This window comes from Rhea americana, unplaced genomic scaffold, assembly GCF_003343005.1.
Source record: "Rhea americana isolate MKP2758 unplaced genomic scaffold, rheAme1 scaffold_124, whole genome shotgun sequence".
Taxonomy (NCBI): domain Eukaryota; kingdom Metazoa; phylum Chordata; class Aves; order Rheiformes; family Rheidae; genus Rhea; species Rhea americana.
Window position 1 is genome coordinate 2,670,851 of NW_028185306.1, and position 25,863 is coordinate 2,696,713.

Consider the following 25,863-nt stretch of genomic DNA (forward strand, 5'->3'; position numbering starts at 1 on the left):
ATTACAAATGCCCTGCAACAGCTTGCAGCACCACCGGGGACAAGACATGCTGCTGATGTGAAACAAGTGGAGGCTGGGAGCACAAGAAGAGGACACCAAGAGTCCAAGTGTGGCAGAGGCTCACTGTGAGCACAGCCAAAACTGAGTAGCTCTGAGAGACCAGGGCAAGTACAAATTAGGTCAATTATCCCTGTGGCAGAGAGGGATGTTATCTATGTCCCCATTGGCCTTTACCATGGGTCAATGTACCACAGAATCCACAAGAGACATGGGTCTGAGAATTTGAAAGCGGACAGCACGGTGATTTATGAGTTAGTTCAAGGGTAATACTTCATACAGCAGAGCAGGCAGGGAAGAAAGATGAGTTATTGAAGGAAGGAAAAATCCAAGTCCTGGTAAGAGTATTAACCTTATTGCTACGCACACCCAGTGCTGCTGCTGGAAGAAAGCAGAAATCAAGTGCAGCTGAAAGAGACCCAGCTTGAGGCATCCCTTTCTAGGGAGCATATCTGTGGCATGGCACCATTTAACTACCCAAGCATCACGTCTCAGGTTCTGCTCAACCTATGCTCAGGCTCAAGTGGCCCTGTGTGCAAACACCTTCCAGAAGTGATTGTCCCTACAAAATGACAAGTGTGGAGGGCAGAGACCGCAGGCACTTGAGCCAGCTCACTGGGCCCCTCAAGGGGGGGCCCTGCAGCACTCTCAGAGGTGAACCATACCTGCTCTCCAGGATAGCTTCCTCCACATGAGTGCTCTTCTCAGATGCAGGGGCCCCCACGGAGGTCTGGCTCATGGCTGAGAGGAATTTCAGCAGCAGCTTGGTGCTCTCTGTCTTTCCAGCTCCACTTTCTCCACTGTCAAAGAAAAGAGATGCTCTGTTCACCAACACAGGACAGAGGGAGCTAATGACCATCCCACCCACTGCAGAGAAGTGACCTCCAGGAATAAACATGTGGCATCGCTGCTGCTGGAGGAAAGCCCAAAGCAAGGGGTAAGAAAGGACAGTGTGGACATCTGGGTAGGTGTAACTGCAAACTGAGCAGTGGGTGCAAGAGTCGCGACGCAGCCTGGGCGCAGCAGGGTCCCCCGTCTCTGACCTGATGAGGACACACTGGCTGTCGTGGCGCTTCCACAGGCAGCAGTAGCACTCGCTGGCTGTGGCAAAGATGTGGGGCGGCAGCTCGCCCAGGTGGTGCTGTCTGTACTGGTCTATGGCATCCTCGCTGTACAGGCCAGGGATGAGCTTGTAGGGATTCACTGAGGCCAAGATGGACCCAACGTTTGTCTGAGAGGAGAAGACAAAACACAGCAAAAAAATAAAACTCCAGGAAAAAAAATCATGAAAAAAATCAGACTCTGTAACAGTTGATGTGGAAGGGAGAAAGGCTAAAGGAGGAAGCTGGGCTTCAGCAGGAAGCTCTCCAAATGGGCAAAGAGTGTTAAACCCCAGGGCAGGGGCTGCATGGATGGATGTGGATGGGCCAGTGTGACTTCCACTGTTTTAAAATGGAATGTTCTTAATTTCTTGTCTTCGCTGAAAGTTGTCCTTAACCAACTTAAAAACATGAAACCATCTTTGTACTCAGCTGCCTTGTACTGTACTTGAAGCTGAAAATCAGAGCTAGAAGCAACTGAGGCCAGGAGACACCTTTAATATCCACTATGGTCCTAGATGAAGGGGGTGTAGCAAGGTTCAAGTAGCTCCTAAACAAAGGTACACACACGGGGAACACACATACAGGGACACACATTTTCTTTGATGGAAAATGCTGTTTAGAGCAGCTCACATCATTTGGTAAGCCAAATCAAAATTGACAGCTGAAGTCAAAACTCAAGATTTCAAGTTGCACCACTTTCACATTTTCTAAACAGTTCCTTCTGAAAATATTTCTTTTGAAAATTTTCCAATTTCAAAGAGTTAGTAAGGTTTAAAAAATATCCAAAGCCTAATATCTAATTTCAACACTCTCCTTTTGTGAAGAAGTCGGATGGAAATTCATTTTGTTTTTTGGGGCACGACTTTTTCAGTTCAGCCAACCAGCTCAAATCCAGTTATTCTCGGAGCTGTAGTTCAGAGCAATGATGCCACCTCACTCCTAACAATAATCCTGTAAAGCAGGGTTTAAACAAGGCTCTGAAAACCCCGTTAAATCCTGCCACCGATGCTGCAGCCTCCTCCGGAGGGCTTCTGCATCATGGGCTGCACCGCTCCAGGAATACCCCTGCTCAGCAGGAGTGTTAGAAGAAACATTTATAGTGCTGCAATAAGTGCCAAACCTTCTGGCCAGGCACAACAGCTAAAATTATTTCCAAACCATGGATTACTAGTAACCACATACAGATACAAGGATTTGCATGCACCCATCAGGGAGGCTGCAAACAAAACATCTGGTAGCAAGGGAAAGATGCATGCTTTCTCTCTGCTGAATGAAACCTGGGGCCATACTGCAATGCCCTGCTCTCAAGGTGGAAGCCACGCTGATAAGATGTTATAGTCACAAAATCATTTAAGACTTATTTCTAAAAGCAGCAGCCATGCACCATCATGGAAGAAACATCATGTAGGCCTAATCGCATTATCAACAGTAACCATACGAATAAGCTAGCATGAAGCAAGTCCTAAGGATCCTCTGTCATGAGGCTTTGTACRTAGAAATAAAACTCATCAGTGATGAAAGCAATAATCATGTAGATGATCTGCTGCAACAGACAAGTGGAAGGAAATGGGAAAGCCTGGAGAAAGAGCATGGATCAGGAAAGAGCAGGTACAACCAACTGAGAAACACAATTGTCTCGAGATTGCAAGACAGAGATGTCCTGAAGTCCATCCAAACCCTTCTCCCAGAATTTCAGAGGACTTTTTCCTCTCAGACATTTTCTTTTTCATGTCCACTCCAGTTTYAGTTGTCCCCAGCAGCAGCGCTCCTGCCACAACCCTTCCCAGAAGTTCCTCCACTGCAGCCATCCCTTTCAAAGGTGTTTTGGGAAACTTTTCCCTCTCCCGGTTGCAGCCTCCATCACCTGCAATCTCCAATAGGTAGTTTCTACCCCCAGTTTATAATGGTGGTAGCATTTGTGCATCAGCCATGCACGCAACAGCCACTCTGTTAGCAAGGAGTGATCTTCCCTCACAAAACCCAGGTAGAGGAGGACAAGCTGTGCTTGGCATGTCTACTTCTCAGGCCAACAGGTCCCACCTGGTTAGGCAGGCAGGGCAGAGCTATGGACAGCACAAAATGTAGCAGTACATCTCCAGGCTCATCTATACATCACTCATGTTATACTGGTTCTGTTTTTATAAAGGGATGCAGGAACTGCAGGGAGGAAAGAGGATGACGCATCCCTGAATGCTGCAGGCTGTTGCATTTTCCTGAAACAGCTTGGTAGAATTTGAATAGCATTTCTATGGGAAACAAATAGTACCATTCAGACTGTCAGCATTCTTGTAACATATTAATTACAGGTACCACACTAGTCTAGGTATGCTTCTCCTTGCACTCACTGACCTAGCTGCTCGTGGTTGGATGCCCCAAGTACATAGCTCTGAACTGCCTTTCTTCACAGCAATTGCCCACTCCAGATTCTCAGTGATTTTGCTACCCCTTCTCATAACAGGGTTTATTATTATTACTTTTTAATATTGGTGCTCCCAGGGTACCCATTCCTTTAGGTGAATYTGTTTTCCAGAAAATGGTGTTATTTCTTGCCCCTGCTTTTGATCTCCTGAATTTCCTTCCAAGTATTTTTCGTCCAGACTGACAGGCATAACTCTGCTCAGTACAGCTTCATCTGCATATTTAGCCTACTGTGCTCTATCTTTTCCAGACCATTAAGGCCGATATTAAATAAGCTGAACTCCTGTAACATTCATTTGTTGCATTCACAGTCAGATTACTGCAAGTCATTAGGTGGCACTACAGCTGACATTCYCATCTTCTTCTTAACTGACAACTATGTGCAGCTGGGTTATGGCAAAAACTAGTATTTAGTGATGAAGTAATTGCATTATTAATGTCTGCACAGCAAAAATGCTAAACAGCGCTTGTAAGGATTGGCATCCTCCAGGGCAGACGCTGCACAAACGTAAGCCCAGATACAGCCCCGCGCAGAGAGGGGCTGCAGCCCTGCAGGGGGAGTTCCTCCCAGTGCTGCGCATGTCACTACTGGACTCAGGTCCCTGCACAGACCTCCAAAAAATTCAGATCCGAGGCACACAGATGAGATTCACACAACATGCACAGGCAAAAAATGACATTGTGTGTAAACATTAACACCTTCACACACCAATGGAAAAGGCAYGGTGAAGAACTAACATCAAAGGGGAAGAGTGACAGGTGGGAGCTACAGGAAATGCTTTGGGAGATCACTGTCACAGTGGTGATGTGGTGGCACTTCTGGTGCAAGGACTGAAAATGGAAAAAATCCTTCTTCACATGTCAAAGCATGAAGAAGAGGAAACAAGAGGTGCGTACCCAAATGGTGAGRGGGTCACTGGCAGAGGTGATAAACACATGGTATTTGTCAGACACAGGTCACAAAGGGCACCGTGGACAACGGCCACCAACACAGGGTGTACGTGTGGCTGTTGTCTCATAGGGCAGGACCACAAGGCTACACTGCTGGACAACAGGCAACTGGGACTGACGGCAACCAACGAAAAGAATTCAGTCTCCTCCTCATGTCAGTGCAGGAGATGTCTCAGAAACCGGGTCACTAAATTGATCATTTCCTAGAATACAGGTGCACACGGTGCYGTTGCCCTGGTAACAGCTGCTATGCAACACAGGCAGAGATTTACATTTTTTCTGCCATAATCCAAAAATCTCTGGGTACACATAAAGAATGGACAAGGGGAGGGAAGGGTAAGGTAGCCTGTACAGTGTTGTCCACGTCCCCCCCACGTCTCACCAAGGCGTGTCGCCCTCACTGTGCAGGGGTGTCCAGCCCCAGGTGCTCTTGCCCTCACGTGGCCCTTTCCCGACATTTGTCCCCTTCCTGCGGGCCCAAGACAGAAGTCAAAAACTGCTGCTCTGTAGGAGATGCTTCAAGTATTCATCCATGCAAGGAGAGCAGAGCGACTCAAAAAAGGCACAATTGCTTGTAAAAGCACCATTAGGCAATAGTCTTGTTTTCCTAATTCTGTCCAGCAGTAGCTGTCTGTCTGTCCAGACCAGCAGCGATACTCAACAACTTTGCTCCGCTTTCTCCACTTGGCCAGACCTCTGAACTGCAACATCAGAGAAGCCAGGGAATGTAAATTCCTGYCGGTAAAACAGATGCTCATGGAAGGCACTGAGCAGCACAAGTTCACCAAAACCTAGAGGTGAACATTCCTGTTTAGGAAGTTATTCACACACACAAGGATGCCTCTCTTGCAGGGTTGGGATCTCACGGGGCTAACGGAGCCAACAGAGCAGAAGGCAGAGAAAACTCCCCTTTTATACCGCATGAAATAGTGCTCAGAAAACAATGCTAAAATCAGTATTTCCCATGCAAACCAGCAGCCCTAAAGATAAACAAAAATTGTCAACCAGAAGGGATGTGGCCTAGCTCGAGTACTTACGTAGATGTTACCCTGCTGGTAGCGCTGGTGCAAGTTAAGCAGGATGGCAGCTTCATGGAGATCTCCCAGCATGGACATGTCTTCTACCCCATCAACGCTGGACTGGTGCATTGGCAGCACCTTTTCTCTGGATAGGGAAGCCTTGGGGTACCGGAATACCTGGAAGAATGAGAATAAGGATAAATAAAAGCTTGGCAGCTGGGTGTGCAGTTCGATTCCTACCAGAAACAAGCCTCTCTACATAGCTTTATCCTTCAGCCTTGGAAAAAGGAAAGAATAAGGCACAGACCTGCTACCTGGTTTAACAATTGTTCCTTCATCCTGGTCCTACCTGTTCAAGCTCCTCGGACTGACCCCACAGAGCATGCCCTCCTCCGTGGCTATCAAGTCATCCTCTCAACTTTGGTATAGCCTGGCACAGCTCAGTGCAGCATTGCTTGATTTTCACTCAAGTCCCCCTAGCTTAGGGCAGGGTCCCACCTCCAAGGACAGCCAGCCAGGCAGGTATTACACACTGCTCACAGGACTGGTGGCAGCTGCTCACAGGGGACTGGGAAAGTTCTCTACCCTCCAGGGTAGGGGCTTCACAGAAACACAGGTGGAATCACACCTCTGACTGGCTAGGACTAGGCAAAGCTTTCTAATATTCCAGGTATGGCCCCGCACTCTCCATCCAAGCAGCTATAGAGTGCCTGGGAAGTGTCCCAGGGAGAAGTTGTCCAGTCAAGGCCAAAGAGAAGCAAAGCAGATGAAAAGCCAAACAAAGCAGTGACATCCTGTGTGCACACAGGCTCACGTGTATGGGATGTGGCTCTCCAAGTCTCTGTGCAGTGACAGCTATTAACTTTTCTATCACAGCCCTGGGAAGTACCTGCTCCTCTCTCTACACAGCTGCAATCTTCTTGACTCAATTGCCACAACCCTCCTCCTGCTAGAGCTTCACCCTCTTCAATAACCCACTGTTCAGCTATCAGGTCATCATTTTCACTCTCTTTTGCACAGCTGAAATTTTGTTACTGCTTCCCTCTATCCCAGCCCTCCTTTCCTCCTCCTCAAACACGACACTGGCATTTCACACACACTATTTCAGTTGCTTCCCACTCTTAGATTCAGCCATGTGCCATCTCCCACCCATCATTCCAGGCTGTGCTAAATGGCAAACCCCAAGAAAAACAGATGGGACACTTCATCTAGGCAGTCTGGAGAAGCAAGCAGGTCTGCAGTAACCCTTCCAAGAAAACTTGGGCTTTTCCTTCCCTTCTGGGGCTCTGGCCCCTATCCCATCTCTATCTCTCCTTGTCAGCCCTCCTCATCAAAGAAACTAACTGACTCTACAGAGAACGAGCTGGGAGCGTATAGGGTTCCTCTCACTTGCGTTTCTCCTGTCCATCCCCTGCAGCCCTTGGGCTGCTGTGAGGGCTAGAGAAAAGGCCAGCCACAGAGCTGCAGGCTGAAGGCAGACCAAGGTCACCCTGTGCCCTCACAGCCAGCCACCTCACCAGAGCCCTCTTCCTCACCGCGCACAGGGAGCTCGCTTCAGCAACAAGGTCCAGCAAAGGTGAGCGCTATACTCAGCTCCAAGCCCATACCCTCACCAGTACCAGAAATGAATATCATGGCACAGGATTTTGCCCACTGTATCCACGTACACCTGTGTCTCTGACAGACGCACTTTTTTCATCCCTCTTCTAGTTATAGCTAGTTAAATGAACAGTGCTGAATTAAGCTGACTCCAGCATTCAAGCTCTCTCCAGTCCTCTCTGTCTCCCTGGTCTTCTCTGCACCACTTCTGCTCCTGTGTGTCAGAGAGATACCTCTGTGCCAGCAGCAGAATCCTCCCTCTGCAAGCATGGTCCAAAAACCACATYACTCTGCTTTCCTTGGAGCAGATGCCTCAGGCACTCCCACAGGAGAACTGGGGAAGCAGGAAAGGAGAACGGGAATTAAATTCAGAGTAGAGTGCAAGCTGCAAATGCAGGACATGAACTGGACTCTGTCAGGAGCAAAACCACTAGAGCATCTTCAAACCACGAGGAAGAAAACTTCCCTACTTCTTTTCTCTGCTGACCTGGGCAAATTTTGGAAGGGGACAAATCCAAAATGGTATGACATGATCTTTCCTTGCATATCCTTGCAATTACTCATTTACCACTGCGCTGTCAGCACTCGTGGTTATTTGGGCCAGAAGAGAAACATTTTCTTAGTGTCTAATGAAAAACAGCTGAGTGCACAAGCATTGAGAGAGATACCAGGTAGTAGCAGCACCTGCRCCAAGAGGCTACTACACACAAAAAAAACCTGTGTGATGGTCAGAACTTGTTTACTAGCTCTGGTAGACAGCACAGGAGAAAAGGGGACCTCCCCCAAAGAGCAAAGGTCTTAAACAAAAWAAATCTTAAACCAAAGCGTAAATTATTGGTGGGGGTTCTGTTAACTCTGTCTTGAGCCTCTTAACTGAGGTCACTCAGTGGTCCCCTTCCCCTAAAAAAAGAAAAAAAAAAAGAGCATCTGRTCCTGACTGACAAAGAGTTAAAGAGCTGTGAGAGGAGCATCAGCTTTGGTACCCTCTGGTCAGGAACAGTACACAAGGCAATATATTCTTAGGAGCAGTGAACCGGACACCACGCAGGCACCACAGCCCAGACCAGCAGGTTGCTTATCTGGGAAGTTCACCGACTACCCTTACCCATCTGCCTCCCCCCCTCTCCCCCCACCACAGGGCTGTGGACTCCAGCCCCATCAGGATTTGAGAGGGGAAGGTCACGCATAGGGGAAGAGGTTTCAGGACTTCCCTGGCACTGGGAAAGGGCTGACTCCACAGTAGGGACAGGTTTCCGATCCCCCTATCATCAGCAGGTTGCAGAGATCATCTGAGGCCTAGATACAGGTATGTGAGATGTTTTCAATTGTGCTCATGCTTGTGTCAGAGGGGCTTTTCCTGAGAGGATCTTTGAGGTTTCTGAGACATTAGCATGACCCAGACACGATGATCCCACCAACAGAGTTTGCAAGGTGCTGCCCCAATCCGCACCTCACTCTGCTGTTCATTTCTGCCCTGCCTCCAGCAGTCTGCCAGAAGAGCAATTCAKAGGAGCATCCCTGCTCCAGGTAAGGTAAGCCAGCCTGGCCTTGGTGGCTTGCAGGACTGAGCTGATTAAACTAGACAATTTTGCCTGAAGCAAGTGAGAATGCACAGGTGAACTAGTTTCTCAGCAGAGCTGGAAGTGCAAGACCTCTGAAATACACCTTTCCCAACAACAGTTGATGTTTAAGTAGAAAGTTGTAGGCATTAATAAGCAGATCTTTATTGATTTGGGAAGAAAAGCATCAAGAACTCACAGTCTAACTACAGACAAACTATTGAAGACCACAGAGGTACCTCACAATACAGTCAAAGATTTCCACTTTCTCYGCGGTAATGAATTGATTTTGTCTCGTATGTAGCTCACTGAGTGAACAATAATGACCAAGATCCCCTGCAAGCTCATCCCCCGGCCAGGAATTAAGTGAAACATGGCCAGCAGACAAGCCACAGACTGTATCAAGGTGAGACTTGCCAACCAGGTGAAGCAGAAGGACAAGTATTTCTTCTCAACTCCAAATCCATCCATTAGTGCAACCCCAAGCACGAGAACAAAGCTCCAGTATCTGAGCTCTGTTCATCCTTCGAGCATTGGGCTCATCTGTCTAGAAGCAGTTTCCAATCTCTTGTGTTTCAYAGGTGTCAGCTCCTCTTTTCCTCCTAGGAAGTTAAATTTCTGGAGGATTTGTTAGGGAAGCAAAAACCTGCTACTGGCTACTTTTTCCTACAATTGCAGCCCTTTAGTTCTCTCTCTGATAGTTCTATAGTGCTAAAAGATGAGTTTGTGTTATAGCCCACAGGAAGAACTCAGGGACTTCATTCCCCTCAGTACTTTCCATTGCGTTTTCAAAAATTTATAAGAACTTCATACTTCTGAATTCTCTAGTACCCTCTTGTGTTTAACTGAAACTGCCAGCTTAAATGTAACAAAGGGGAGAAAACGTATGACCCAAAGAGACAGTGGCTTTTTTTTAAAAAAAAAATAAAACTAAGCCAACAACCGAATGTATATGTTCATTTGTGCAACATGGTGGAAAAGATTCCTACAGACAAACAGTAAAAGCTCTGAAGCATGAGACTGGACATCTTACCTCAGAACTGCAAGGATGCTGGGCCAGAAGAACTATAGGGAGTCCAGATTTAGGGATCCTAAGAACAGGAGGGATCAACTATCCAATCCAAACAAAATGTGGATGTTTTCATATGTTTTTTCGTTTGAGGTAAGATTGCCAAACCCTCTTACAGCTATCAAGTAGTGAAGGAAGAAGGTGARAGAAGCACATAGGACAGCTGCTGTGGAGGGTACTGAGCAAAGAAAGCCCCTGAGTGATTGATTACTATGTGCTTTCCCTGCACAAATGATAAAGCACGTGGCCCTTCAGTCCAGTGGTTCCTTCTGACCTTAAAAATTCATGGAGGAAAAACYCCAAACCCAGCTCCTGGTTAGACTTGTGTCCCCACTCAGTCCTAAATCCCCTGCCCCTGCCCGTTGTTACCAGGTAGGAGGCTGAAGAAAGATCACCCAATTTTCTGTAACACAGATAAAGAGAGAATGACCTTCTCCTCCTAACCTGTGTAAGGCCCTTGGTRTGGTTTGTGACATAGCCAGGTCACTTTTCAGACACAGAGTTTCAAGTGACACATCTCCTTTTAACATAAAAATCATGCAAGACCAAGAAGGTCATCTTTCAGCTTTTTGCATGAGGCTGTAGCCCGTGTCCAGAATTTCACTTACCATGCCATAATCCGAGGTGAAGAGCACATTTCCATCGGCACACGATGCAACAGTACATGGCTGCAGTTGGTCCTGTTCCCGCAGCCATACCCTGGCACCCTGAAAAAAAAAAAAAAAAAAAAAAGTCCCATTTAAAGAAATGCTGAGATGGGTAGAAAGTTTTTTTTTTTTTTTAAAAAAAAAAAAAAAAAAAAACTCCCATTAGAGCTGAGAGATCTGCACACCGGGTGCAAACACCTGAGAAAAGCTGATGGAAGCTGCAGTGCTCAGAGGCTACGTCCAAAGTACGGCTGCTTAAAAGATTGAAGAAGTCACATCTATGTTTTCAGTGAAAATGGTTTGAGCTTTTTTTTAAAAACATGAGAGAGAGAAAGAGAGAGAGAGGGAAGAAATACTTTTAATCAACTTCAGGCAGAGACCAAGCTAAGGAAACATCAATTTTTGTTGACAGAGTCATGGAAAAATACAAATGCTCAGAGCAGTGGGTTAGACTGTCTAAATATTTTCAAATTTAAAATAGCTGGTCATCAGAAGTCATGCTAGAATAGCCAAAAAAAACCCAATAAATAAAGCATGTTTATGGTTTCATAAACCCACACATCATTGTAGGTCAAAATACTTCCACACATGAGCAGCAAAAGTGAAGTGGACCTCACAGAGCTTTCTGTTTGCCTCTCTTGCAAGTTTCCTTGGGCAAATGCCATGGCTTAACTGCTTTCTCATATCAGGCCCTGATATATATACACTCTCACACACACGCACACTACAACAGCTTAAATTGTTCAATGTCTGTGAAGACAACCCTGAGCACAGGACAGATTTCTGGTAACACATGTATTTGCATCAAACTGAAGTCTGTTCTCRGTCTTGTGTTTCAAGACCTTGACACGCAAGCCCAGGCTGTCTCAAGCAGAAAAGGATGAGTGTACTTTGCTGCAAAAATTTRTGCTAGGGGTAAGATTCAGGGCAAAGGGGAAAAACATGAACAGAAATCAAAGTTTGGTGTTCCACCATATCAAACACAAATTCCAGCTGCAAGGGGTGTTGCAGAGGTCAGGCTCTACAAATTATGGGTATCTGCAGTCAAGAAACAGATTTAAGGGTTACCATTAAGTCAGCATTTGAAAATAGGCTTGTGGATAAGAACTCCTGGGATAGAGCAACAGAAAGGATGAACCCAAAGTGCAATCTTAATGGATGCCAATTGGCAGAGAGGGAAGGGGAAAAAAAAAAAAGAAAAAAAAAAAAAAGACGACTCAAGAACTTTCTAGTCACCTAAAAACACAGCCAGGTCAGTAGATCTATGCCCTCATGCTAGTCAGCAACCCTGCTGCCAGCTACCAGGACATCTCTATCATCATGCACACAATCTTAAACTTTGCCTGGTTGTCTGGACAATTAATATGAAGAGGTCACACAGATCAAAATTGTTTTAGCTTTTAAGAGGTGCTGGCACCACATTTGTGCACTCACCTGTACTCCCTCAACACCCAGTGTCCACCCCAAGGGACCAGGCTCTGTAAGGACTACAGGAACTGTTCAGTTTGCTCCTCTGCCTGCCAGCTGGCAAGAAGTCTTGGTCATGCCTGCATAGACCAGACCTTCCTTTCTCTCCTCTTCCAGCCATGTCACAACCACAGGATAAGCAGGGCAGCAGCCAGCACCTCTCTAGCTGAGAACAGCCATTCTCCTCTGCTTAAACTCTTCCAAGCCAGACAACAAGAMAAAAAAATTAAAAGAGAAGCACAAGCAGGAGGTCAGAAGTGTGTCCAGGACACTTGCCAGATGATGGCGGACCCACCTCCTAGAGGACTATGGAGGGTGCCTGAACATGGTTTTGAGCTGCAGCAACTCTTTTTCATGTGCTGACAATATCTTGTGAAATACATGGATGGGGCCTTCCCAAGGGCCTTCCCCCAAGGGGGGCTACACAAGCAAGCAGCCATTCAGCATCACCTATAAAAAAAGGCTGCAAAATGCAGCAGGTTTACTGAAAGGTCCATCAACTCCAGAGCAGTGGAAACCCTCCGGAAACAACCTGGCCTGCCCAACCAATGCTTTGTCCAAAAGCAAGCATTAACTGAACCTCAGCTCCTCAGTTAATCTGATAGGAGGTGCTTACTCAACCTCACAGATGGCAGAGAGAGAGAGAGAGGCAGGTCTGCGAGCACCGACGCGGGACCGGCTGAGGAGGAGGATTAGATCACAGGATGAGTCCTGCCCCATTTTCAGTTCGCTGTGCAAAGCCTACACCAAACGCTCGCCTCCCTTGAGCGTCATCAGCCAGTCCCCAGCGCTAGGGCTGATGAAGCCTCCACGACCACGCGAAGAGAGGCGRGCTGCGTCACTGCACCGTCCCCCGCAAGCCTGCCCACGCGTTACGCGAGAGCCCCCCTTGACGGGCCGGCAGCCCCTTCTGCACCCAACACCATGCCCACGGGAACCGATGGACAATTTGGCATCACACGGTGTGATTCGGCATTGCTGCAGACCCCACACTGCTGCAGGCTGCCTCTCGAAGGAATTAGTTATGCAGAATTATATGTAATGTTAAACTGCACTTCAAGTATTACAGACCAATCYGTTCCACATCTTCTTGTAGAAATCACAAACTTTGCTTACAAAGGTATTCCAAAAAGGCTAAAGTGCTGAACTATTGAGTAACACTAAGGTCATCCTATTTTTCTTTGATACATTAGCCTACTTCCTTCCTAATTTGTTTTCTACCCCTAAGATATTGATTATAAAAGCTGTTCCTATCCTCTTAATCCCTTCAGCCCCATTAGCTCATTGCTTATGGAGCTTACTGTGTTTGCAGAAATGCGATAGCATTTCCATATTATATTAAACAGAATGTAGCACACTGATTCTATTTTTAATGATTTATTTTAACTACTTCTTAGCTACTTTAATACCAAAGATTGCCCTTAGAAGATATACATACTGCGGAGACTTCCGTCTTGGCAATAAAGGAGCTAGTTTTAATGATAGTTTAAGAAAGCCTACATAATTCCAACTCTGCTGCAGAGCTTTCCTCTAGCTTTCACAGCGGGCAGATTAATTTCCCCTCACTACGTGAACGAGAAGCACCAGTGCACACTACCACGACCCAGGCGCGAAAGAGGATGCGCGCAGCTCAGCCCTCGCGCACAGGGAGCTACTGCAACAGGGAGAAAGGTTTTGTTAAGGACACACACTCAAGCCTGAAGCTCCCAGAGAGCTGGTAAGCAATGCTTCGAGTACCTAATTTGAGGAACTGTACTAGAGATCTTCAGGACATTCTCTGACATTTTCTGAAACTCTCGATGCTTGAAAGGAGTGTCTCGGGTCATCTGGATAAGACCTTGCTGTTTAGAAATCAGCCATTTCCCAAATCATAGTCCGACAATTCTGCACAGATACGTGAATAGCAACACATGCTAGTAGCAATAGCTTTAAGCCATTTTCACTAACACGTAATAGGCAGCACAGGATCAAAGGAGAAGTGTCAGCATCAGAAAACTGCAAAGTCTTTTCTGGAGTTCCCAACAGACAGCAGGATGAAAAAAAAAAAAAAAGCCTTTTCTAACACTTACTGTAACTCTAACTCCCAAAGGTGCTTTTCAGTGCCTTCAGACATCAATAACCCACAAACATTGAGGGGTGGCTGCAGGCAAACCTGGTCTGACAGGGAGCTGAGCTCCCCACCCTCACGCGCACGCTGCGCCAGGACATGCACGCAGGCACACGCGTGTGCCAGCACGGACAGTGCGTCATGCTCACAGGACGCCGYGCAGTCTGTCCCCGAGGAGCAAGGGTGCTGGAGGGGGGTCCAGTTACATGCACTTTCCACTCCTTGAACCCAGACACGAGTTTGGAGGGAGAGAATTGATGGCCACACACACATGCACCACACTACTCCACAGGCCTCAACACGTGATTTTTTTTTTTTTAGTTAGGTTCCACCTTAGGTTTCCCCTTAGGAGGGGAAAAGAGGGGAGACAGACAACAAGATCATTGTGGTATCTTGGACACGTAAAAATTATCCAAGAGTCCAGACTGATCCACTCTCCTCTCCCAACAGAGGTCCATGTGCAAAAGAACTCCCAAAAGCAAAAGGAGACCTAGTTTTCTTTTTTCTTAAAAACAAAGAAAAAAAACCACACACACCACAGTATTGCACCACTTCCTACACACTTATGGCAAGTCCTCCTATGTTTTGCCAAAGAGCAAAAGGCAACAGGGTAGAAGTCCCAGGCACTACTGCAGCTCAGCTGCCCAAACTCAGCTTCAGTTTACTTCGATGTTACATGTTTTTACAACAGCAATTGCCTCTGCCCAGTCCACAATCTGCATCTATCCACATCGTTCCAAAGGAAACATTGTGCTGAGATAGCCAGAATACGAACCACAGAGCAAATAATTATTTTAACTTCTGCCCAGCATAGACACCATTTCCTGAAAGATCCAGTTTGTTTTAGTGCCTCTCCTTCCATCAGCCCTTTTTTCTAAACCTGAAATTCCCCAAGGAATCTTGATTAAATACAGAAACAGATGGTGACACCAAAGAGACTGCCCTCACATCACTTCCCTCTCCCCCAGCACCATACATTTCATTGATCTGTTGAAAGGATTAAATTGAGCAGAAAACTTCCAGGAACTGCCAGGCAGCAAGACTGAACTTCTGGGGACAAACCAGGGCAGCAAAACAGAGCACRCTCCCGCACCGTGGGGCAGCAGCCCACAGCTCTTGTAGGTCCTGGCTCCTGCGGGCAGCACAGATGACTGGAAAAGAAAATGCTTTCCATGCGTGAGGGTGAAGAGCCTCAATTTTCAAACTGGAATACAGATATTCTCACCTGCAACCAGAGACAAAACAATTTAGCAAAAGCAAACAACAAGCAATCCTTGATTTGCCACCTTAGAAAACAGCTAAGGAACAGCAGAGCGATGATTTTGGGTAATTGCTTTCAGTTGAATAAATCCACTTAAATACTGATGATGATATAGTTAATTTGAGCTCCATATACAACAAGAATAGATTTTCCCTTACCACTTCCTTAAGTAAGAGTATATCAGTTTTTTTTTTTTTCAATGGAGCAACAACAGCAGCTACTGAAAGAAAGAATAGTGTAGTAATGTACCTAAGTTCCTGTCTATAGGGTAGGTCATTTGGACGTCAAGTAAGCTCTCAGAGACCAGAATCATGATTCACATGGCTTCAATGACATTCTGCTCRTGAACTGGCCCTACCACAAAGCATACAGCAAAGCACAATCCTGAAAACTGATCCTGGAACARGGGGCTATAATTTAGAAAATAAATTTGCCAGCATACCAAAAATAGCATTTCATATATTCTTCCTCACTCTCACACTCTCTTGCCTTGCTGTCTTGGACAGTAAGCACTGGAATGTAATTTTTTTCTGTCTGCATAACACCTGCTGCTTTGGGGTCTTAAATATTCCCCCCCCCCCCAAAAAAAAAAAATCCCAATATCCATAATATCAGGAARTCAAATGAAGCTGCAGTTTTCGTTGGCCTTCTGTGCCTTTTGCAGAAGGATTGATCGCAGGAGTTCTCTCTTGCATCCACATGTGTGCATCTGCACCGCAGCAGACTGTCAGCATGGAAAGGAGAAGGGAGATCTCACCCACTGCACAACAGGGAAAGGGTATAGATGTGAACAAACAGAGCACAACCTCGACTGCGGCAGCACAACACCCAGGCATTAATGCAGACTTTGTAGCCACTAGCGAGTGGACCTTCCTCATCAGCTATCCCACTGCTAAAGGGGGACTAAGTGCCAGAAGATAAAACTCCGGACTCTGCCCCTGCAAGTGCTTTCACCAGTCCCCATGCTCTCCTGGCCCCCCACAGAGATCCTCTGCCCAACTCCAACTGCCCCAACCCAGTAGCTCCCAAAAGCTTGGAAAGCTCTGGGAGCAGCATGCTCTCAGCAGGASGCACGTTCAGAGATTGACCACCAGCGAACCACTGCTCTGCAACAGTACTGCACATGAGAAACCCTGCTCTCTTCTGACTTGTGTAGTTGGACTGTCCTCCAACCCTCACTTCCACCCAGGAGCTCTTCTTTTCTGGAACCTCTCTCCTCTCAGGTGCAAGAATAAGCTGCCTCAGCTGTGCAGGCTCTGAGCAGACAGACAGTGRTGCTGCCTTTCTACCATGCCCCATTCCTCCTTGTGTAGAAACCTACACAAGTCCCAGGGGTAACATACTTGGCAGGGGCTACAACTGGGATGGGAGCATCATTTTTGCAGGAGCTGTTCAGAGGGSAAAAGCGCTCTTGGTTGGAAGACACTCTGCAGGTACAAAGCATGCAGGCAATTGGCCAATTTGTTTCCCTTATGGGATGTTTTTGTGTGTTTTTTTTCCCCTGTTGTTGTTTTTGAATAGGCATAGCGCTCTTGGCCTTCAGAGCTACCTGCAAATACGATACTGTCAGAGGCCCTTGCGATGCCTAGATTTGGGTAACACTCTCAGCCTACTGCTGCAGCCATTCTGCAAGAGGCAGGGAAGTCTCAGCAGCAAATCCCTTGCATTGTGAGTCTAAGTCAAAATTGCTACGGATGCAGGACTTTTCAGCTATGTATATCGCATAGGTACATACCATTGTCCTCTGGGTACACTGAAGCTATTCAGCAGATAAGTTAGGCATTCAAATCGTGTGTTTTTCCTGGTGATAGATCCATACACTTCTAGGCTTGGAAGTAGCATTGCACTAAGCCAGCTTTCTTCCCGGCCTCAGGGGGCTTTGTGGTTGCAAACCATGCAGCAGAGGTTGGGCTAGAAGGGTCCTTGCAGTCCAGACAAAGCCAGAGTCAGGTTTCAATAAATGCACTTTTCAACAGATTGATCTAGATGATCATGAATAAGTGATAGGGCAGATATAAAGAGACTTAGCTAATGGATGCAAAATCAGTGGGGAGGAGGGCCTGTGACACCCTAGACCCATAGGGGGAACAACACACTCTTGCTGTTTTTCTGAGGTCAGTCTGAAATGAAGTCACACAGCCAGTCCATAGGTCATCCCTGATCAACAGGAGCAGCCACCAAGCAGCTACTGGAAGGGCAGAGGGAGTCCAGGGAATCACAGGTGGAGAGGGGACAGAAACAGGAACAGCTCAACTGTCAACAGCCAACATAGAGCAACTGGGAAAAAGGCAAAGACCTGCAACAGTAGCAGGAATAACAATAAACAGGAAAAAAAACAAACAAAAAAACAAACAAACAAAAAAAAAACACAGCACACACCACACCAACATCCCCCCAGCTATTTCTCCCAAGGCATAAAGATGATATGCTGTGGACCTAGAAGGGACTAGGCTTCACCTGGGGAGGTCCGGTGGAACCCTAACACAGTAGCCTGCTGTGCTCAGGCTGATCCTGTGAGCCAGCATGGTGCAGGGAGCTGAGCACCCACTGCACCCTACCCCCAGGGGTGCAGCCAAGGTCGGGCCCCTGACTCAGATAGTTCTGCCAACTCACAGTCCTATTCCTTAGGAATTAAGGAGTAAAGCCCACAGTGTGCCAGCAGCTCCACAGAACAGTGGCATCAGGAAAGAAGCTAATCTAAGAGCAGTGTATTCCTTCTGGTCACTGATGTATGCACACCGATTCCCACCCCTCCTTCACTTCCCCCTCCCATCTGTTCTGCACTTCTCTCCTCCTCCAGCTTGGCTGCTGCAGAGCCTCTTCTTCATACCCCTGCACACCTCCCTGCCTCAGATATTCCCCAGGAACAGCCTAGTCTTTGAAAGTAATGCTTCCTCCACTCAAAGGAGGCTGCTACCCCCTATAGCAGCCACACCAGCTCCTTGCCATGGAAGCAGAGGGAATGGATCCCCAGCTGTTTTTATATGCTTCAAAGTGACACTTGACCATAGAGCAACAGAGGAAAGGTGACAGAGAGGAAGAAGCAGCAGGCATGTAGCCTTCCAAGGCTCAAAGCAAGTGCTCCCCAGGCTTCATTTTGGCATGAGCTGATCCCTGCTATGACCCTTAGCAGCAGTAGAGCCACTATGCTCCCCAAGATGGAAGGAGGTTTCCCATCCAAGACTTGAATTAAAACAAGTCACCCATAGGCCACAGTACCCAGAGCCTGGATTCCTACAGATTGCATGTTCCCTGTCTCTGAACACCCCCAGCAGCTCATAGCAATCTCACCTTTCCCATATCTTCTTTGTAGAAGCCCTGCCAAGAAAGAGACAACATGATATATCCAAAAGCACAGCCTGGCCACAGCAAAGCTTTCATTGACCAGCTGACTGCTGGAAACACTGCAAAAAAGAGACATCCCTTCTCTCAGCTTGGATCTTACCTTAGGTCTCCTCACCACTAAACACACCTACCATAAGGTGGTTTCCTTGCAAGTCCATCCCTCTCTCAAATTTGGCCAATGGCTTCACAGCTGAATCTCAGTTTCCTGGAGGAATTGCTTGTCTCTAGCCCCAGCTGTGCCCAAAGCACACCAGGCCCTCACAGCTTTCCCTTTAAACAAGCCAAGAGGCAGCACCTGCTGCATATCCAGTGAGCTGGTGGGTCCTAAGGCAAAGAGGGCACAGAATGACCCTTTCTGTCAGTGGTGGCACTGTCTATGCCCAAGTGTCAACATTTCAAGCAGGAAAATCATTGTCATCTAAACCAGAGGAGAGTCAGAAGTGGGATTTCTGCCTGTCTTGCTGTAGATGGTGGCAAGCTGACCATATGCAGCAGAAGACAGCAAGGAGGTCACCTTCTCTCTGTCCCCAACTCAAACCTGAAGCAAGACGTTCAGGGAACACACGTTCTCCTCCACAGAGGAGAGGTAAGGACCTTGGGAAACCATGAGGATATAGAAGTCCACTGAAGAGCAGCCAGGGTCCAGCATCCTGCTTCCAAGCAGCTGCTATTGAATGTATTTGGTAAAAATCTCAGATAAGAGCCTTGAAACAGTACTTCTGCAGTATCTGTAGTAAGTATAACTTGGGATTATGTCCACTGCCTTTTCATCTTGCCACATCCTTGACTACAATAATTCCCTGCCATGTGGCATTCTACCATCTAAGCATACATTATATGGAAAATACACTTTTTAATGAATCAGCCTCATTCCAGTGATGCAAAAAATCCTTTTTTTTCTCACAGTCAGAGGTGGAGGAGCAGAAGATTCCAGTCCACTTTCTCTGTCTCATCCATTATTTTCTGCTCTTTTACCATGTCTCATCCTATTTGTCATTTCACTAATAAAATATTCTCAAGCTTTTCAATCTCTTCACATGRTGTTTTCCTGACGTTTGATCATCCTCACTGTCCTTCCCTCAAACTCCTCAAAGAAAGCAAGTTTCTGAATGGGGATGGACTTTCAGCTGATTTGAAGTTATAGTGAAAATGGGGGAAAAGCGAGGAAGCAACCCACATAAATTAGAAGTTAGAAAAGAGTAAAGACAGTAGAGTCCATGTTTCACTATTTCCTCATCTAAAATCAATGGAGGTAAAGATGTCCCACTGATAGCACCATCCAGTTACTAGATGGAGATGACAGCATTGTGAATAACAATGGAGAAATGCAGAAGTGTTGAATAAATATCCCTGGAAAGTACCCCTCTTGCGTCACATGGCGATGATGAAATACTTTCCCATACATTAATAAATGGAAAGGATGTAAAATATTTTAAAAATCAACAGTCCCAGGATTTCCCAGAGATCTGGCCAATAAAGTTTCCCACCAGCTGATACTCATTTTTGATAATTCTGTCAATGCTAAGAAAATTCCAAGAGACTGGAAGGGTCAGAGCCTAAATGAGGGCTGTTACAGGATTACACCAAGTAACCAAAGGTTGTTTAGTCTGATAACCCCAGGGAAAATACAGAGTTTTTGCCCTCAGCTTTTTCAGCTTAAAGATAATCTAGCTTTAACCATTTTCCAGTGCCAGTCAACATGTGGAAAGAAGGCTAGTCAAATAGACTTTTTTCTTCAATTTTTGATTAGCCTACAAACATAACTGATAAACAGATAGGCTTCCATGGCATTTACCATGTAAGAAGTAGTAGTCCAATAAAAGYGCATGAAGAGCAAACAGGTTAAAAAGCAGCAAAGGGATCTTGAAAAAATTGTTATGAATAGGAGAAGTCATATCTGAGTGAAGGAGTTTCTAACTCTGCAGACAGAGGGCCAGTGCTATTTAGTATTTTCATCAAAGATCTAAAAACAAAAATAGTGCTGATAGTACTAGCTGATGCCACAATTTGGTAGATCAGTAAGTGTCAGCAAGGATGAGCGTATCAGAGCAGTGTGGATTCCCCAGTCCACTCATTTGAACAAAATGGGATTAAAATACAGCCAGACTGAAGGGTCAGTGGGGATTGCAAGGAAGTGTATTCCGGGAAGCTGCATGCCCAGGGAGGATGTAGAATGGCTGCACAGAAGCTCCCAGGACACACAGTTGCCACAAGAGCAAGTCTTGGATGAATGAACAGGAGTAAGGAAGTTTAGTACTGACACATTTTGGGGTGTGAGAAAGAAGCCTTTCAGAGAAAATGCAGAAAACAGTCTCTCTTGCTAATCAGAAAGATTCCTTGTAATGCAAAAATACTTCTGAAAAAGCTAATGTTGTTATGTAGATTTGCCAGAGCTTGGCCCACTCTATCTAGCTCAGACACTGATAGCAGTGGGCTCACAGCAGCATGTGGTCCAGCACGAGTTGYAAATCTCATCTTGGTCCCTGAATAAATCACCTAACTACTCACCTAACTCCTGCTTGCTAACCGTGCTGCGGAGACTGCACTGCCAGCAGTACTGAAACCATGGCTATGCTCCCTGCTGTCTCACCCTTGACAGCAATACAGAGGCTACCYGGTGCCGAAGAATAATTTCTTGCAGAGATGAAAGACATTTGGGACTAAATAGCTCTCACGAAGCAGAAAAAAAGTAGGATCCAAAAATGGATGTAGCTGCCAGACAAATTCACTTTAGAAATGAAACAGGATTTATTTTAAAACAAGGTTGTGTAACCACTCAAAGAAACTGCAAAAAAGCAGGGGAACCTCCASAAATAAGAAGTCTTTCCAGAAAATGTGATTCAGCCAAACCTCAATTTTTGGCTAAAAACGTAGGTAGCAGGAACCTCTCCAAAAAATAGGTGTCTAATACACAGCCATAGCCCTGAGCCTGAATTTACACCTTCTCATAAAAGATAGGGATCAGTGAATCTAAGARAGGCAACTGGTTTATTTGAGTTCCTCTGGTTTATTTGCTATGGTAATTATTGCGACTATAATGGCAGCACCCAAGAGTCCACTGAACATTGTGTCAAACAGTGTGTGGCCCAGAGGCCAACGCAGCGGGTCAAAGCAGCAGCCGACGGCCGGCCGGCTTGGCTTGCGTCTGGAGCAACAGAAGCAGCAGGCCTAACGGTGCCAGGACCTGCAGGAGTGAGAAGCAGAAGGAAGGGAACAGGGTGAGGGGCCTGGAGCTTCTCAGCTTGCTGCTGTTCCTCGTATCTCCAGCTTGCTCCTCTCTGCCACCGTCCCCAAAACAGGAGCCTGGGGAGGGATGTGCAGATAGGTACGCCTTGGGTCCCAGCTGCAGCGATAACACACATGTACACTTCACAACTGTTACCCATCCTACTTAGTGGCCCTTTTACACCCAKTTTGAGCTTTGACTCAGATTCACGGTCTGTCGTGATGCCCAGGACTTTTTCAAGAGAGCTGAATGATGTGAAGAGCCAGAGTAGTTTGCAGTATTTTCCCTCCAACATGCATTCCTCAGCTATGTAGGTGCAACAGGGTTCACAAATGTGCTTCCTGGGACACAGCCTTACACACTACTGAACAGCGAGTAATCCTGGATGAAAATGAGAAGACAGAATAGCACAGATGAGGGAAACTTGAATATAAACTCCCTGACTCACAGGCCTGCAGTTTCAGTCTTAATGATCACATTTAAATAGATCACACATTTTCCTTAAAGTAAAATGGGAAATAAGAAATTGTGCAATTTTTGCAATTATTATGTGGAAAAAGAAAGTGAGGCAAGAAGTGAAACCAGAGGTGGTTTTGATGATGGTGAGAGAGCAGCCACAGGCTGGCCAGCAGAGATACGGGATTGTTTTACATGGAGGCTCCCATGCTGCAACTGAGCCACCAGCCTAGCTTGCTTATAGGATGTGACAAGGGCGCAGCTCAGGGAAGCCTGGCTCCAGACGAACACCCTAAGGGGAGAGCGAACAGGACTCCCTCTCTTCCACCAGACACTTCCTCCTGTCACCTTTGGTGCAAGAGCTTTCTTCTTGCAATTGCTGCTCCACATCAGGGCAAAAAGGTCCCTTCTCCTTACCTCTGGCTGCTTATCACCCCGAATGGTGTGGGGAGATGGAGGATTCTGCATGTGGGAACGTCAATATTACACCAGCACCATGGACATTCTCAAGGCCAGTGATACTTCTCTTCAGTTGCATTATGCAAACTAATTAAACAGCTTTGCTTGGTATTCACTCAGTGACCCTCAAGTGTACATACACAGCATGCATGTAATGGTCAGCATTTCTCTTTCTGTTCTCAATCTTTTCTGATCTTCTTTTCTAAGAGGCCAAATATTCTTGCTAAACTAAGAGGAGGCTTTCAGGGAGACTCAACAAAGCATGTGGTGCTCAGAAGACGAGAGAAGCTTATTGGGAACTCTTGGTGGAGCAGCTCTCATCTACCATTTCTTTCCAAGACGGCATTTCCAAAGTCAACATTTGTTAGCACACGGGCACTCAGCTCACTGTTATCTGGAAAGACAGCATGTCACTCATGGTCAGCGTCATCTAAGTCAGCTGAACCACTTCCCTCATTCCAGACAAGAGTCTCTGGAACGGAAAGAGATGCTGGAAGGATTCTCTGGGACATCCGGCCACACTCCTTTCTCTCAGAGGAGCTCCACCTTCTCTGAACCAGAGGGAGCGTGGGGAAGGCAAACTAGGCTATTGAGAAACTTAATCCAGGATGTCACATATTAGCCTTCTTGCCTATGATAAGCTGGGCTCCCCAGGGAGACTCATCCCTGAATGAGCCAGCTAGACAAGCATTACAATATAGCTTCACTGAGAGTTCAAAGCTGGTGAGATCAGCATACACAACTAAAAATCAGGCCGGTCCTATAGCTGCTGCAGAGAGAAACCCTGGCAGCAGCAGTCTGAGCACAACATTGTCCCAGCTGAGAGGTGCCACTATTGCAAGAATAAGAATAAGGCCAAGAATAAGGCTTGCAGAGATCCATCTGCAGACAAATGCCTTCAGCTCTTCTCCTTACCCACATCCCATTTACTTTGTCCCTAAATGTTTATGTGTTTGAGTTTATGCCGGGGTAAGGAGCCAGCAGATGCCTGAACGGCAGTGTGTAAAGCCAAACATCACATGGCCGATGAAGGGCAACTCTGCAAACTAGCTGATGGCCCTGCAGAGTAGTCAGAGCCTTCCCACAGTCACATCGAGCAGTCATTACACCTGCATGGCAGCCTGTGCCAAGCTGTTTGCTTGCTCTCTGCACAATGCCTCAGTTTGGGGCTGAGAAAGTGGCTCAGATACTTGGACGGTTGCTTCTGGTGCAGCCTTTGCACTCTGGATACAGCTCCCCACAGRAGCCCTGGGCTTTCCCCAGTCTGCATGAGTCCCTGGGAGAGGTGGCTCCTCTGCCCACCTCCACAGCAGCTGTCCCAGGCAATGGGGAAGAGGCAGGCTGTGCCAGGGAGGACAGGGGCTACAAGTGAAGACAAGGCTGGAGGGAGGACAGCACAAACCACCATGGCTGTGCAGCACAGGATCCCCTGCCCTTCTCTCTCCTAGTCAGAAAGCTTAAGGACTTTGGGGGTTATTTTAAAACACAGATGAAAARCCTAGCATTTCATCAAAAAAGCAATGAGGAAAACTGTTTAACCCTTGCAATGCCAGTATTTCTAAGCCAATGGCACAGGAGCAGAAAGAGAATGGKCTCTGTGACTCCAGTGGATGCTGCTGCTCAGTTCAGACAGACCGTGGGGCTGTGCCAGCTGGTCACTCCAACAGGAGAGCAGAAAGGGGTGGGATGGGAGCAGTGTCTCCTTTAACCCGGGCCACGACATTCCTGCTCCTCAGGGCGAACTGGAGAGCGAGTCACATCCTCTGTGTCACCCCACATCCTGCCCACACTCCAGGCACGCAGGGAAACTCTCATCCGTCATTGCTCACCGCAGCCATCGCCCCGGGGCCCCTCCTCCCTGTCTGGGCACAGGACTCGCTGAAGCAGCGAGGAACAGAGGCAGCAGAGTGCACACACCGTCTCGGCTCCTCTGCTGCACACTGCACCCCGCTGAAGGAACGCACCCTCCATCACACCTTTGAGCTATGCTGCACACAAGACCAGTGATGGTAGCGTCCATCCTTTGGGCTCTGCCACTTGCTGAGGATGAAGGCTTTCTAATCTGGTCCTCTCTAAAGTCGGAGCCTCCCTTTGGACACAGCAGGGAAGGAGCAAGCAGCAAGCACCCTGCCAGCAGCTAGAGGARGGCATGGCACATGGGAAGCCCTTCAGCAGTGTCAAGCTGGCACCACAGGCCAAAACCACCCCCCTCCCTGGCCACAGCCAGGATGATAAGGAGGTCAACTTCCTAGCTGTCAAGCCACTTATCATAGATAAACTTCAAAGATTAAAAACTCCTTTGGTCTCCTCCACACAGAGGKAAGAACCAGAGCAGCTGTGAAGACCCACAGCATCCTCATCTAACCTCAGACACTGAGTACATCTCTCAGCGTGATATCTGAATGCCGTGAGCTGAGGATGGGAGCCTGCTAGACCAGCAATGAACTGGAGTTTAAGCTATTCATTGTTTGGGATGACACGTCTCCTGGGACAAGCTTGGCTTCTGTTGCTGCAAAGAAGTGGAGCAACTCCCTTCTGCTTTGGCGTTGCCCTCCCACCAAGAGCCTCCCATGGAGAAAGAGAAAGAGTGGCCAGGGTGCAGAAAATGCCAAGCATTCCTGCTCCAAGGAAGCCATATTCCCCACTCCCACCCCCCACTGTCTGTCCTGCAAAGCACAGAGCCTGATGCTTTCCCACACACCTTGCTTCACCAGGGAGATTTTAAGCCCATGTTTACAGAAGATGTAGTTCTGCCCATGGAGTCCCTGGCTTCAGGACTACCCGGCAATCCGTTTTTCTCCGGGTAATGGCAGAATTGCCTCGACAAGCAAAGCTGGACAAGTGCATGATTGCCTGCTGGGCACTGCTGGCTGAGACATGTGCCTCTGGGCATCCCCTCTCCAGTGTYCAATTTCCATCAGGCACTTACAGCTTCATGTTCCTCCGTGGCTATTGCTATTGCAAAGGGCCAGGAGATTCCTCCTGATAGAGGGGTGGAGAAAGAGGCTCTGGTGAAATGGCCCCTTGGGAAACCCTGGGCTCCATCTGATTAGATAGAGGCAGCCCAGGCCTCCAGGAGCAGCAGGTTAATCAGTTAATGGCTGCAACGATCCTTGGTGA

At 47.2% G+C, this 25,863-nt stretch overlaps 1 protein-coding gene across 1 annotated transcript in view; it reads right to left on the reverse strand.

Moving 5' to 3' along the window:
• LOC146600280 (unconventional myosin-X-like) overlaps positions 1-25,863 on the reverse strand; it is a 104,765-nt gene that overhangs the window by 77,274 nt on the left and 1,628 nt on the right. The window contains exons 2-5 of the mRNA XM_085325904.1: positions 10,384-10,482; positions 5,567-5,725; positions 1,101-1,288; positions 723-857 (exon numbers count right to left, since the gene is read on the reverse strand). Coding sequence (XP_085182030.1) covers positions 723-857; positions 1,101-1,288; positions 5,567-5,725; positions 10,384-10,482 — 581 coding nt within the window. The remainder of the gene's footprint in view (positions 1-722; positions 858-1,100; positions 1,289-5,566; positions 5,726-10,383; positions 10,483-25,863) is intronic.